General features: G+C 47.8%; 1 protein-coding gene across 2 annotated transcripts in view; it reads right to left on the reverse strand.

Annotated features, from left to right (window-relative positions):
• Positions 1-5,916: 5,916 nt before the first annotated feature.
• P4HA1 (prolyl 4-hydroxylase subunit alpha 1) overlaps positions 5,917-15,885 on the reverse strand; it is a 35,040-nt gene continuing 25,071 nt past the window's right edge. The window contains exons 10-15 of one of the 2 annotated variants that reach the window (XM_086617040.1): positions 11,676-11,775; positions 10,044-10,097; positions 8,049-8,114; positions 7,496-7,564; positions 6,707-6,803; positions 5,917-6,246 (exon numbers count right to left, since the gene is read on the reverse strand). In XM_086617040.1, coding sequence (XP_086473166.1) covers positions 6,176-6,246; positions 6,707-6,803; positions 7,496-7,564; positions 8,049-8,114; positions 10,044-10,097; positions 11,676-11,775 — 457 coding nt within the window. In that variant the 3' untranslated portion in view covers positions 5,917-6,175. Of the gene's footprint in view, positions 6,247-6,706; positions 6,804-7,495; positions 7,565-8,048; positions 8,115-10,043; positions 10,098-10,160; positions 10,215-11,675; positions 11,776-15,885 lie in introns of both variants that reach the window. The other variant, XM_086617039.1, reaches the window with a different exon arrangement.

A 15,885-nucleotide genomic window follows, 5' to 3' on the forward strand; every position in this document is an offset into this window, starting at 1 on the left:
AAGTGCAGAGCCTGGGAAAAGAGAAGTCGGAAACTTTCCTGCTAGTTCGTTACTTGTTGTCCCGAAGCAAAAGTTTGTGAATCAAAAAGCAGTCTAACTGCTTTCCCGAAACGTGGCAGCCCCTTCTCCCTTCCCCAGGGGATGAGCCACCCTCTTTCCTTCCTCCTGCTTCCTTCCACCCCTCCCCACACCAGTCTCCCGAGGCGTCTTCAGTCCAGCTGCAAATAGCTTGGTCGGGCCCAAACTTCAAGATCTGCAGACCAGGAAAAATGTGGGATTGAGTAAACCTAATGGGCACTGCGCACCGCCTCCCGCACAGGCAGAGTCGTCTCGGACGGTCGCTGCTCGGGCTCAGCAGCGGCACAAGCGAGGGCTTCCCGGAGCGGACGTGCGCAGAAGGTACCTGCAGGTCGTCTGACCTTGCTCTGCCGCACTGCGGTTGCAAATACCCCCCGCCCGTGCCAGTTTTTCTCTCTCTAAAGATCTGGGAGACGCAGGTGGTGTTTGCCACGATGGCCAACTCTTTGACAACTGGTTTCTGAACCCTCATCTTGACCTCAGGATGAGCAGCTCCTGACTCCACGCATTCATGTTTGACTCCGTAATGCTCAAATATAGAGCAGCCCTCGGGCTGTGATGAGTCACTCACTCCTAACGGCACCGTCAGACTGTTGGCAGCTCCTGTGGAACGGGAAGCAGCTGGCTACAGGCGTGGGGCAGACACCCGTCCCGCGGCGGCGCGGCGCGTGTGCCCGCGTCCCCACACGCTGCCGGCCGTAAACCCTGGCCCAGATGAAGCCGGAAACCTTCTTGGCTTCGCGTTATCAGCCGCGCCGAAGCAAACTGATTGCGTCCTGGGCTCGGCTCCTGGGAGGGAAGCCTTTCTGTTTCAGAGCACGCTGTCACGGGCAGAGACGCGCGGTCGCGTGCTTTGCCAGGGTCCTTCCCTTGGTGTTCTGCTGGGGACGTGGGGGAGGACAGAGGATTGAGGGACTAAGCTCTTTTTGTATTGGTTTTGGCTGGCTCAAGGAGTTGCTGCTCGATGTTTAAGCACGGCCTAAGCAGAGGAAGGAAGCAGCTTTATGGTTAAGGTCAGTCAGCAGCCTGTGGTTGGTTTGGGAGCCAGGTGAGAGTCACTGATTATCGGAACGAGATACACAGCTCCATGATGAAATGTCCCTCACGGAGTCAGGTCGGAGTCCGGCAGCTGGAGGAGGATGGGTGGGTGGTTAATGACCCTTTCCCTTAGAGGGGGCTGCACTCAAGTTCGTGGTCTGGCCCGGTCTCTCCAGGAGTCCCTGGATAGATCACTTCAGCCTTGCGCTGCCTTCCCCCATCCGTAGGTGTGGATAGACCCTTTCCTGTCTCTTCAGCTTGTCCTGCTCTGCAGCAATTCACATCTCTTTTTTCCCTGTCCCTGACCCCTAAACCCTGCCATGTTTAGCTGCAACCGCTGTGGTTCTTATCCAGCCGGGTTCCTCCCATGGTCGTGATCCCCCATGGTTGTGCTCCAGGTGCGGGAAGAGCCCCAGATACCCAGGTAGGACGGTGGGGGAAGCCACGGTGCGTAAGCACTGGTCGGGGTAGCACAGGGCTGAACCACAATCCTTCCCTTCCTCCATGGGAGGAGGCAAAGGCCACCCAGGCCTTCCCGATCCTTCGCCGGTGCCCCAGGCCACACGGAACGCAGGGCAGCCCCTCTCGTCTCAGAAAGGGAGGCTGGGAGCTGCATCTCGCCCCAGCAGGCCCCTGTGCCAAGCCCCTGCGCTGCCAGCTTGGCAATACCAGCTTGGTGGCCTGGCTCACACCTGCTCGCAAAGGGGCAGCCCCGCTTCAGCCATTACCAGCCTGGGGCAAAAATGTGGCATCCCCAGGCCAAGCGGCTGGAAGGCAGCCCGCGGACACCCCAAAAAGCTCCGTCCCACAGGCAAGAGGAGCAAGGCTTCTAACCAGCCCTTGCTGTGCTCTTTTGCAGGGTCCTGATGACCACAAATTAAGTTCGAGCTCCACTGTTTGAAAGAGTGAAGCACAGAACAGCTGTAGTGTGTAAACTGCAGAAGTCTTCATGACGGAGGACATCAACCTGACCTTCCTACACGTAAGTGCTCTGTCCCCTACTGTGCTGTTGGTGTCTGTGCTGCAGGACAGGCTGATCTTTCTTCCTTTCCCTAGAACTATTCAGAATAAATGGCTGGTTGACCTCTTGGCTTCAGGAAATGGCAGTATTTGTCATCCCAGGGAAAAAGGTCTCTTAGCAGCTGACCCTCTGCTGTGCCTGTTTTTTTTGAGTTTCAAGCCAGGAGCTCGTGCGGTTCCCGTGTCACTATGAAATCCCACACCAGCTACTGCCATAAATCATGGCATTAGAGGGACAAAGGGGCTGGGCCACGCTCCACCCCAAGGGCAATTCAGCTTCTTTTCGTAAATTTTTGTGCACAACACGCTTTCAGCCCCGCGTTATCCGCCCTCCCCTTTTGCAGTCCAGTGGCGGCGTGTGTTTCCAGCTGGGACACAAAGTTTGGGTCTAGGAATGTGGTTAATAGTAATTATGAGCATCTTCTGCACCTGCCCACCTCCATGATGACATAAACAAATGAGCTCAGGTTCCAGCAAACACGGTGATAAAAATCTGTGTGGTCAGATTTACAACAGCCATATACGAGGAGAGTTTGATGTGGAGGGTTTTTCACTGCTAATGGCAGTGGCTTTTATTTTAAGCCCATTTTTTTTAATTATTTTTTTACATTAAAAATTTTATTACAAAAAAAAAGTAACAGTAAGGCAGTTTCTCAGTTGTCAGTCACTGTGAGCCAAAGAGTTTTCAGTCATGGTTCGTACAAAACTAGAGTCACAGAGGAGCCACGCTCTCCGTTCCAAGGCCCTTGGAGACATGAAGGGGTAAGGCAGGAAGCAGCAGCACCACTTCACACGTTTACTGCTGGGTGCACCAACACCACCGCAGTGGAGAACGAGGAAATACAGATTGTCTATGGTTTAAAAAAATAAGCTTACCCTTCCTCTTCCAATGCTCTGGAAGGTTTCGGTCTGATGTGCCTCAGCAGACTGCAGTTTGAGTTTTGAGGGATTTTTTTTTTTTTTTTTTTTAAACCAAGTGAAATTTCCCACTGTGAAAAGACAAACTATTTTTCTTCCCTGAAGAACTGCAAGTCATGGAGTAAGTTCACTGCTTTAAAAAGTCGTGTGCTAAAACATTTATACTCCCCAAGCAACGCCTCATCGAGCCCACTCTTAAAACGCCGTTTAACGCTGGCAGGACTCGACGGTAGGTGAGGTGAGGGCCATAACTGTTCAGAAAACTACCCTGGACATTCCCCAACATCATTCATCTTTTGGTGCTGGTTGGACAGAGATGGGGAAAAAATCCCCACCCCATTGCTTAATCCAACAAACCTGTCATTTCTTACAGCTTCAACCCTTCCCTTCTTCACTCAACATGTAAGAGACACAGCGTTTTCTTCCGCTATGGCAGTACTGACGCTTTTTAGTCAGTATTTCTCTTTTACCTTATGTAAATTCTACCATTTTTAGCTTTCAATTATTTTAATGTGTCAACTAACTCCTCTGCTTGCTTTAGGAAAAAAAAAAAAACAAACAACAGCTTTTCTGTAATAGCAAAACCAGATGCTGTTTTCTAAATGCAATCGTGGTGGCAAAACATTTGATTTCTTTTTGTTAACTACGCCGGATTGGATTTTCTAAAAGCATTTTACAGACGCCTCTGAGGCACTGAGGGAGAATCAGTGCCCCAAAGGTCAGACTCTGAACACCACACTGCTCACTGGGTTCTTCTGCTTGCAGGAAAGTGGCAGGACTTACCTCCAGCCACGGCTGCCTTTTTTTGGAGCTTCAGGAAGTAAAAAAGACAGGAAAGGAAAAACCATGGCTAGGAATGGAGATGAACGGCACTGTGTGAACGGGACAAAACTCAGGTAAGTAGAAGTGTTACGGGGTTTTCTTTCACTGATGACAATTTAGCGATCAAAAAGGTGCTCTGATAACCCATTCTTTGGCGAGTCTGTTTCTGTCAGGTACTGCTGGTGTACCAGCTATTCTGAATAAACGAGCAGTACAGGCATGAGGTGGAACTAGTGCTGATTTTTCGTTTTATTTGTTCTCTTAAGTACTGGATGGACTTCATTTCATGTCGGGCAAAATGCAAGAAGGTGCAGGGCCAAGGATAAACAGTTACGTAGGTCGTTGCTACCAGGCTCAGTAGAAGTTTAACCAATGCATTTTTCCAGCAAAGATTTTAAAGTGTCTTTTGAAAGTATGCAGTATATCTTGAAATATAGTACCTTACACTGCATTCCCAGTATTCCAGAGGTATTTCTAACACGGTAACAGTTGGTTTCATCTACGATTTGGCTCAATTTTCAAGATTTTATTGAGGCAGAAAATCCAATTAACAAAAATTGGAATTTTTTCCTTGGTAAAGACTTCAGGCTTGACCCCTAACTCAGTAAACCCATCAAGACCCAGAAAATCAGACTTAAATGCAGTCTGGTGCGGCTCACTGTGATTCTTGTCCTCATGCTAGTAGAATATTTAGATGTTTTGCTAAAAATCCTGCTGTTGAAGAGAAACAGCTTAGGAAGGCGAACCTCCCTGCTGCCTCTCCCCACCCTGCTTAGCTCTTCCTGCGCTGGGGGCAGCGGGGAGGGACGGCAGTTGTTCCTCCCACAGGAATGACAAGCAGAACAGAAGTTCGACAGCTGCAGCAGCCGCAGCCTCCTCTCCCTCAGAGGTTTCCACTTCATCTCAGTGTAAGGATGACGCGTCACAAACTACGGTCCCTGAAAGTCACCGCGTGAGTTCTTCCAGCGCTGACTTGGGGGACACTTTTTCTGTGTGGGTGGCATGAATCGGAACGGCTCTGGCCCTGGCTCACGGGAAGAGCAGCAGTGAAGGGAGCAGCACCAGAGCCTCCAAAGGAGGCCCCTTCCCAGTGCTTCCTCGCTCTCGAGTGCCAGCGACAGCTAACGAGAGGGGAGGCGGCGCAAGGCGCGGCGCTGCAGCGGAGGCAACACCAAACCACGCCGAGCGGGCACCTCCTCTGGCATCCCGTGACTAAAGGCGTGTCACCGCTGCGGCCCGCGTTCAGCATCCGCAGCAGAAAACGACGTTTGCAAACTAAAAAGCATCTAAAAAGGATTTAGGATTATAAATAGGCCACCTATTTCTCACAAAACCTTAAGAACTGGGAGGATGAGGGTGGAGAGCGTTCTGTGAGGACTATGTATTACCTCATCAGCTGAAGTCTCATAACCAATTTGAAATTCCAGTGTCCTAAGGCACAATTACTTTCATTAATGAAGATGGTGACGTTCCCATCCCCACTGCCCAAGGAACAGATGTAAGAGTTGACTCCTAAAGTAGACGGAACAAAAGCAGCACTTATGTGGACAAACATTAAAGAAAAAAAAAAAAGGAGTGAAGATGGGCCGTGCTTGTTGCCAGGCTGCTCTGATGCAGACACGTGTTTGACACGACACCGCTGAAGCATCTCATCTATGCGTGTGGAACCGCTGGCTCGTGTTTCCAAGGCCAAGAGCCAGATTCCCCACAGAGGCTGAGAAGGACGACAGTTTAAAAACGGGGGCTTTTGTGGAAGTGGAAAACCAGGCTAAAACATGACAACAACTCGTGCCCCAGAGAAAAACAACCCATGCCCGCAGTGCTCAACAGGCACTCTAGAGAAGCAAGGAGTCGAATGTCTGGAAATGGAGGAACACGAACTGGTTTAATTCAGCCTTCCTCAGAAGGGAGCCCTCCCATGAAACCACCCCGCCCTGCGCAGGCCGAGTTGTGCGGAGGACACTAAAGCAAACAGTCGCGGGCTTTCCGTGCTGATCAGAGGGGCGATGGTGACGGGAACACCACACACAACACCACGGGTAGTTGTGGCCCTGATCTGTATTTTGTCCTTTTTTTTTTTTTTTCCCCTGTAACACTCACAGACCTTAATATATTCTGTCCATAAAACCTTAAGGGGACGTTTGAAGGGAACTAAAAGCACGTTTGTTTTGTCCACAGATGAAACACCCGGTGTAGCTGAAGACTGAACCTGTAGTGGAGTGTTAGTCAATTGTAAACTGTAGGAGACGTGTGCATTTTACACAAACTGAACGCGGAAGAGACAAAGGGTGAGTCTGCATCATTCCAGCTCTGATAAAGTGCACGGCCTTCGGAATTCCTGTCCCCGCTCGTGGAGCCATTTATTGGATACTGCAAAGACAGAAAGGTATTTTGTTACTGCACCTGGTTAGCTCGTGCTTCTATTTAAGCTAAATATAGGCTATTGGCCAACTTTCAGTTAAGCACGGGATTATCTTAATTTTCTGAAGCATTTTAATACACACGCACAAACGTGAGGCTGGTCTAACAAATCCAAGAGGGAAAAAACCTTCCAGTAGCTGCAAAACTACGGAAGACTGTCAAAGTAGATCTAGTATCACATATATTTTAGATAAATAACAAAATATGCTACTATATATAAAACATAACACATATACGGAGATATGAAGTACATCTCTCTAGGTCCTTTATAAAGAAATCTACTTTATAATTTGTGGTGGCTTTTTATTCCACCATGAAGTCCAGAGGAAAAAGAGAGCCAAGACAAGCCACCCACGAAGCCCCAGCCCTCCATGTCGCAGGCAGCGAGAACAACGTGAAGGGTACTTACCCCATTTGTTTCCAACTAGTACTGGGCAGGCCGCGTGCCGCGTGCTGTAGTCTCCTTCTCCGCTTGGAAAGAGATTGTACCAGAACACAGCTGTTCCCTGGAAATGGCAGTGGAAACCCTCAGCATTCTGCTCCATGCAAAACATGCTTTCGCACCAACTTACTTAAAGATAAGGCAAAGGTACGTGTATTTGTATTGCAGATGTTCCTTTTAAACTGAAGGCCCTTTTACATATTTTAACATTTGCTTTCCTAAGGAACGAGTCTCCTTTGACTCAGTCTATGTCTATATATACTTGGCTGTTAATTTTTTTGTTTCAGCCCTAAGCCAGTTTCGTTCAACTCTGACCAGTTTTAGAAAGCAAGAAAGTTTACTAGAAATGAGCAACAGGCCAGCAAAGACAGACCTTATTCGTGACCCTCCTCAGGGACAAAACGTAACAGGAACACACAATTTCGGGGAGAATTCCCTACAGATGCCTCAAGACTATACCTACTTACAGATTATTTTCAAAATGAGTTTTGAAGTACTGTAATGTTTTGCGACGTCTATGCATTAGAAGCAGTTGAGTCCGAAACAGCCAAGCGCTACACCAGAGGCCCTTGGAGCCACCTGTACTACCCCAGTGGCTTCACTTAATTGTAAGTGCCTCTGTGCTCCCCTGAACAGTGCTCTAATCTTCTTTATATAAACTCATTTTAGAGGCGCTTTTTAAGTGTTTCTACATCTGTTCTGGTTCTGAGTAGGTGGAGAGAGGAGCGGTTGCACTGGGTGAAGAGCCCTGCTTACCTTTTTAGGCCAAACACTGGCTCCTACTTCGGGAAAGACAGTAGCTCCCCCTGCTGACACATCGCTCATCTGAAAAGGTGGGAAGAGACACAGGTAAGTTGCGAGCCGATGCGTTCTGCAGTGTCTCGTTTCAGCAAAACAGAATTAGGTTACTGAAGAACTTAATTTCCACCTCCCAATCCGTGAGCCAAGGCTTTACGAAAAGGCTGAGCCCCGCCCACGTTGCTCAAAGCGCAGCAGCCAGCCTTGCCGCTGAACGCCACGCGCTCAACGCGTGTTGGCACTGAGCGCGCTATAAACACCCCCGCGGGTATAAAATCCAATAGACGGTCAAATAATTTCAGCTGATGCTCAACTTTGAGGGAAAAAACCTCCCGAAGAACACATGGAAGAGCCGTTACTTACAGGTAAGAAGACAGCCCGTATGTGTACTGCTATGTTAGTGGCTGCCTTCGTTTGCAAGTCATTTCAGTTAAAAACGTAATGAAATCATTCAGAGTAAGCAGCAATAGATATTTTTGGCACTAGCACAGGGCAGAAATATATCACTTACATAAAACAACCAAGTAGCAATTCTGTTGCCTGTTCCCAATTCCTTAAAAGCATCTGGCTCATCTTTCTGTGAAAAGAAGCAAGCGGATTTAATAAGCGTTTCATTGTGATTCCTGAGAGGAGCCGATGACACACAGCTGCAGAGCCAGCAGCAGACAGACTCATGCGGAAAAATTAATTCAGTCCCTCCATTTGGAAGGAGGGGAGATGCAATATGAGTGTATCTATTAATTTAAATAGACCAGGCACTTTAAAATTCTGTAGGACAGGGAGGGCATAGGCCCAAATTGCTAATGGGTAAGAACAACTGTACTGTCTGAAAACGAGTACACAAATCCTCTTTGCAGCCACAAACTTAATTATTTAATTACACTCACTTACTTATCCCCTCTTGTCCTCGGCCAGGATGAGCAGCAGCAAAGGCAGCTCTTCAGGCCCAGGGTCAGCTCTGCCTTTGCGGCCCTCACCCCCTTCCCTGCTCCCGCTTTTCCAAGCTGGCGCTGGAGCTGCAGGTGCCAGCTGCTGTGCCAGGCAGGCTACTGCTCGATGTAGCTGGCCTTCCGCATCCTGCGCTCCTCCCTGGCACACAGGCTTTTAGAGTGCCGTTACTAATCCGCCCAGTGGTCCATTAAGCGGCGGCTATCCGGCTGGCAGCCGCTCCTGAAGCCTTTTTTCACAGGCGTGAGGTACGTCCCTGCCTAAACACCCAGGAACGTGCGTGGCGTGTTCACTGCCAGCCAAGTGCCGTGTTCAAAGAGGGAGGTGTCTCCTCCCTGTCACGCTCCTATGCTTTCATTCCTTCCTTCCAGCCGGGAAGGAGGGCGGAAGCTGAGTGCGCCCCAGCAGAGCCAGAGCTTGTACCAGGCGAACGCACCAGCCACGCGAGCCATTTGGCAACTGGGAGGGTGTTATCACTGGACTCACAAGAACAACCTCCCATTTCGGTGGATTATGACACCAACTTTTGTCACACCTTCACCTCTACTTCTAGAACCACCCCCCTGCTATTTGCGTGTGCTAAAATTCCCACAGTCGTTTCTCCAGAAATTAACCCGTGCATTTCCAGACAAAACCTGTTAATCATTTGCAATGCTTTTGAGCATGTGCTGACAGAGCAGAGCCTGTGATTAATAGGTGGTGGCTTGGATTGACAGCGTAAGGTTAATCTGAAGGTGTTAAATCACGCCTAAGTACGCCCAATAAATAACCAACTGAATTCCAGTGGCATTCTTTCCAGCGGTCTGCAATTTAGGCTGGAATAGAAACAGCCTGAGGGTTTAAATCCAATTTTAAAAAATTAAGGATGGTGAGATGAGCAGACCTCGGTAGGCTTTTTCCAGGTTCAGGGGTCCGCTAGCGCTCAGCGTGCCAACTACAGGAACAGAGCACTTGTGTTTTTCAAATTCCAACAGCGTGCCAGACACCTGTGTCTCGGTGCCGGGGAAGGAAGTTCTCCCGCCGCACCGCAGGCCCGCACGACCTTTCTCACAGAAGAGGGCATTAAGCTCTCACCCACGCAGCCATGTTTGCCTTGCTCAGCAACGCTCTGCACTGCAGACGCAGCCATGGCAGCTTCAGTGCCCGGAGGCACGTTAGCCGATGCCACCATCGCTCGCCGCACACGTCAGGAGCACAGGATGGATATATGCCCAGTTTTGATACAGTTTAGCTGTATATATCCTGCAGTGATTTTAAACAAAACAGAGTATTTCTAAATGTTTCCTCAGATTTAGAATAAAGCTAATGCCCTCTGCTCTATTAAGACCTATCAGTCATCTAATAATAATAATTCTTTTTTAATTCTGTTTTTGAAGGAAAAACCTTGTTGTTCTGTAATGCCCAAAACGTTTCTCATTTCAGCTGGTGGTTTAGAGGGCTTTCTCCACTAACATGGATTAGAAAAGTTGAAGAGCTACAAAATTCAATATGCATTAAAGAACAGCCAAGAGGCCCAGGCTTCACCAGGTGACTATCTCTCCTCCATCTCTTTACTTGCCCGTGCAAAGTCAAAGTGGGGTTCATACTGTCCTCCCACTCCATAATTTGCCACCTGAAAAAGAGAAACACAGCACTTGTGAAGAAGAAAGAGGTGGAGATGGAAAACAGGACTTACCCTTCCAAAATCAAAATGAGGCTCATACTGGCCTCCTACGCCGTAGTTGGCTACCTACAGTGAAAGGAGAAGCACAAAGTCTAGTAAACCAGTATTTTATCCAGACAAGCATTTGACTCTCATCGACAGCCTTTCAACAGATGAAGTTTAAAAACGAAGCCCTGGGACATGACAAGTCGCTGTCAGCTAAACGGTGCTGTAGGCAGCAAAGTCCTACTGGGTTTGTTCACAAATAGCTCCGCCTTCCCCCCGACTCCTCGTCAGCGCACAGCCAGAACTGACTGGGAGCTTCAGTCTGCCTTCGCCTTCTCGACCGGACACCAGCTGCCAGCACGGCCGCAGCCGAACCCTCCCTTCCCCAAGGTCAGCTTTTCTTGAGAGCTCTTCTGGCCGCCCCAGCTGATCGGGGAAAGACCTTACCCCATTCCTGAGTGCCCACTACTGTCTGATGGAATGACTTTCGGGTCACAGAATCTGACCACGAAAATTCTGAAACTCCTGAAGACCTGGACAGCCACGGGCGCCAAGGAGCCCGAAGATGTTTGGCTGCAAGAGCAGCAGCACATCCATGGCCAGCACGGCAAGACGCAGTGTACTCCGGGTAAGGAATCTGGTACTTCCCCAGGGTAGAAAAATATTTGTTGTCTTTACAGGCCGTAATCTCTTCAAAATAGGTCACAGCACTTTTGTATCATTCAAGTTTAAATCACTTTTTGATCTCTATGTCAATAAAGAGGATCCACTGCCCTTTTTGCCGATTGGTTTATTGTTTTTTTCATCTCCTCTATGTATTTATAACCTCAATTTCCACCCAGATGCTTGGACGTTTTATCATCAGGAATCCTGATGGAGTAGGCCAGCAGCACAACAGCTTTCAGGAAGGACTTTCTAGGTGTCCTGCTTTCCAGGTATTAATGCTTTCTCAGAATCGGTGAAGCAGCTGTTCATTTAAAAGCCTCAAGTCAATGAATTAAAGTCCTTCTAAAATCAAATCTACTCAAGTTACATGTACAGTCAGTCTTGCCCCCATTACAGAGACACTGGACACACTGCTGGCCTTCCAGGACCAAGGATGAGATGGCAAATCTGAACACTCACTCTCTTCCCCCTTTCCTTAAGTATCAGTCAAGCTCAGCTTTTCACTATCACCACAGCAGCAAAGTTTGACCCTGCAGCAATGACACTCAGTTTTATTAGCATAAAAAAAAGGGAATGACAGATCTGCTTCAGCAAACAGCAGGCATTTCAGCTGTTTCCCTCCAGCAACAGAAAGCCATTTCAAACCAAAGCGCTACCTGGGCAAGACAGCTTTGTCTCTTCCTCCCTGTAAAAAAACGCACTCCTTCTTCCCATTGCCCGGAACCACACCAGCCATCAAAACTACATGCCCCCGGGTTGAATGAGCTTTCTGGCCACCTCACCAACGCTACCCGAGTGAGCACGGTGCTGCACGCAAAGGGGTCCAAAACGAAACGCCAACTGACATTCGCCATTATCCTCATCCTAACAGTTTACCTGTAGTTCCTCTGCTGTGGAGACATCGAGTCCTGTTAGGTCCTGTATCCTCGTGTTAATGCGAGACACCACAGGGCTTTCGTATCCAGACAGCCAAGCACTAAGTGGGGGGTGGGAAAAAAATATTAATAAAATATGGCAGTAATAAGCAGTAAAGTAGCAGGACAAAGGCAACATTTAGAATTACTCTGAATTTGAGATTTTTTTTTTTTGTACTTTTCAAGAACGTGGTAGGATGATCAGAAATAGTTCCAGGGCATTATGGCAGCCTGCACTTAATAACCATGTTTTCTAGAAAGAACACTTGCAGCACTGGTTTAAGGAAGGGCAAAAACCAAGGGTCTTAATTCCCATACTGGACTACTACTAAGTGACTAAGAAAACGTTCCAACAGAGAAATCTGCTTCAAGCCGTTTTCTAGAACACTTTTGCTCTTACACCTTCCAAACAGCTCATTTAGACCCCACATGTGCTACAGTTTAAAGCAACGCTTGGCAAAGGAAGAGCTGGGTTACGTCTTTATTTAACATTCTGAGAGCCTGCGAGATCGTAACTCAGCTCTGCCACCTGTCATGCGCTCACAGGCAAGCGATCTGTGTCCTTTCACATTACTTACCAGTGCAATGGTACTAAAAATCATTATGACCCCCATTAAAGAATGCCTCAAATTCTTTACCGCTTTCCCCTGCTCAAAACAGCCTATCACAAATTTGGTATTTATTTAGCACGTTTCAGGTACACACTGATTTGAAGAGGGGATGGTGTGTGGAACAAAAAAAACCACAACAAACCACCCAACTTGTTCTTATTTAAAATAAATGTGAAAGGTCAGCCTCACAGGTCCAAAAGTGTCTTCAAAATGGCAGCTTCCTACTGTAAATAAGAAATTTTCAGCTAGAAACACAATAACTGGCAAACTGGTCAGCAAACACATGAACAGGCAGTGAAGCAGTTCTACACACGACTCGCTGCCTTCACCCAGACCCAGTGCAGCATCTTCTGTTCTTGAAAGCTGCACGGCTGGGAGCAGCTACGCCATCCAAAAGCGGCCACCTACCCGGAACAGCCGGGGGTGCTGGGCAGAAAAGGGCACAAGCTTAGTCTGCCCGCAGCTGTGCGCATCCCTGCTGCACCCTTACCGGCTGTGAACACATCCAGTGGCTTACATGGAAGGAAATACACAGGTATTTCATCTCTTTCCGAGATAAACATTTTGTTCTTTTTCAAAAAAAAACCCCAAATCAATTTCATTGTCCTGATTTGCCAGCTAGACTCCTAGAATCCGTTCCTAAAGTAAGCTGCGTTTTTAGGCAGCCTGCAGCACCCGATTCGGTGAGAACAAAGCTGACAAGACACTTGGGTTTCGTTCGTAGCCAGCTGTGGTGTGCAGGTGTCCACAGCCATCAAGGACCTGCCAACTTGGTTTTGCTAACGGCCCAGACATCCAACAACCTGGGGAGGGCAGGCGTGGCCAAGGTGACGTACACCTCACTCGGCAGACGGGTGCTCCGTGCCATGTAACACCGTGCTCACTGTAAATCGCAAAGTTTGTTGGGACGGGCTCTCTCTTTATCAATGGTTGCTGTCCCTGGAGGGTCTCGCCTGTTGGTCTGCTCCCGAGCCCTACTCTCACTCTCTCTGCCGGGATTTTCCTGCTCTGGGGTCACTGGCCAGGAACAAAATGGACATGAGTCGAGGGGTGCTGAGCAGTTGCAGCATATATCACTTGTCTATGTTATTATTGTTATCATTATTATTTTTCATTTGATTTTATTTCAATTATTAAATAGTTCTTATCTCAACCCACAGATCTTCCTTCCTTTTCCTGATTCCCCTGCTCAAGTGGGGAGGGGTCACTGGGTGACAGCACAGCTGGCTGTTGTTTAGCCCCTGACACAGGCTAAACAGAGACACTCATCTAACCAGGCTTCATTTATTTTTTTAAAACAACACTCATCTGCTCACATGATGCTCGTTTCTCTTGCCACTTTACTCATCCCATTCCAGCCAATGCACCTTCATTTTACCTGCTCCTCTTTTTTGCCCCCTCTTCTCATGCCCACTACCTACCTTGTCCTCTTCTCCGGTTACCTTGGCAGTCCTCTACTAGTGGCTACTACAGATGACAATATTATTTGGGCCCCATTTTCCTCCTTTTTCCAGGAAGATGGATGGAGACAGCAAGTTCTACCTTTTTTCTAGCATCTGACTCAGCTTTTCAGGCTCATCGTTGGCTCCTGCTGCTTTTACAAGACTGTTGGGCAGCAATACCTTTGCCCAGAGCCTAACTGGCAAGTACATCATATTATTTCTACCCAAATGAATTTTCACATCTGTACAAAATTAAGGTTTTCTTCAATATAAAATTTGTATTAAGGAAAAAAACACCCAAACCACTTTGCATGGGAGGAGCAGTAGCATGACACGTGACACAAGGCACTGACACAGGTTACAGAATCTCTACGAGCGGTTTTTCAAAACGACAAATAAACTGCAGGTAATATATGGTAATATGAAAAATAACATTTCTCAAGACTGACATGCACAAACACAACGATTCACCCACTTCTGAACACCGTTAGTGCAAGGAAGCGTCACAACGCAGCCCGCTCTGATTTCAGGTGGTAGGAGAACGGAAAAGACTCCTTATACTTCCCAAAAGAAAAGGAGGTGTGCAGCCACATGCTCCGCAGCCGTGCTGAAGAGGGAACGCTCACAAGCAGTCCTAACCTCACACTTCACACCCAAGGAAAGCCCCAAAGCAGCCATCTGGCAAGCTCACCGAGCCTGCCAAGCATAGGCTCCGGCTGCCTCAGGTCCGGTCTACCCTACTAAAGGTCTTAAAAAAAATAATAACAATTAAAAAAAAAGGCAAAAGCAAGTGTTCTTGCTACACTGGTTATTTAGAATTGCAATGAATGCTCTGAGTATTTCAACAGGGAGAATACTATACCCTTTCATGAAGCCACAGTACTATATATATATTTTAGAACTAAAATTAATTGCCCAAGGATACAAAGAAAGTCTATGAAAGGTGGAGGAACCAGGGAACTCAAACTGTACCTCAAGTGCCAGCCTGTCTGCTGGTTGCTGAGCAAAAACTTCAGGGGAGGTGCCTGTGCTTCTCAGTGGTTTTGTGTCAACAGTTCCAGCGTCCTTTAACCCTGTAAGCGCCCTGAAATCTGCTTCCGTTCGGGCAGAGCGCTCAGGAGGGCCTGCAGAACCCCACCCCCTGTCCAGCACCAGGAGGGCTCTGTGCCTGCTGTGGCCGGGATGCACAAGGGCCTCCTGTTCCTGCAGGCGTTGCCTGGTGGCACTGGCAGAATCCCTAACAACGAGCTGTCCCACCGTGTCCTCTTGTTGCTAGTCTCAGCCTTAGGCCTTTGCTGACATCCAACTAAGCGTGTGCCTCATTGGAGACCGTTTATAGCAGGTGTTCCTTCACGAAAATGAATCTTTATTCCTGCTTTTGTCTATCAAAAAAAAAAGATTCACTCACCAGAGGCCTTTGTGATGCAGAATTAACGGCCTTCAGCAGCGATCAGCAAACGCTTTCAATAGCTGCATAGTCGGAGGGTCAGCACGATTCAGGAAACGCGCACAGCTCCGCTCTCCAGTGTACATTTGTTAGATTAAGTTGCTCACCTGACACGTTAACTCGCACAAACAGCATTCCGTCGTATTTTTGACCAGCTGACACCTCTAAGTCCACTATGGGCAGAAGACTTCCTAACAAAAAGGGACAAGCTTACTTCTTGGGAAGCCAGTTTAAGACGTGGATGACACGACTTACAGGAGGATTTGCTATTTCCTTTATAACTACCACACCAAAACCCCAAATTCCCTGACTACAAAGGCATAGTATCTTGGTATCCCACTTGGCTTTGTAAAAAGACACCCATGGAACTAAGCTAATATATTACACAAACTGAAAGAATTTCATCACTATGCTGATTTCATGCTGGGGGATTACTTTTCTTCTCTCTCACAGCAAGATCTGGCTTCTGACACCTTTTATATTCCTCACTAACAGCTTGCAGTAATTACATTTCCTCCTCCCTCTTAGAATTTCGTATCAGGTATCGTCTTAGAGATTTTTTTTTTAACATCGCAATACTTTTATGCAGAAATAACATTTATATTAGGAAATATATTTATATTAGGAAAAAACCTCAGACAACTGTCCAGAGCTACATGACATACGAGGGCT

Source organism: Tauraco erythrolophus, chromosome 9 (assembly GCF_009769465.1).
Source record: "Tauraco erythrolophus isolate bTauEry1 chromosome 9, bTauEry1.pri, whole genome shotgun sequence".
NCBI classification, from domain to species: domain Eukaryota; kingdom Metazoa; phylum Chordata; class Aves; order Musophagiformes; family Musophagidae; genus Tauraco; species Tauraco erythrolophus.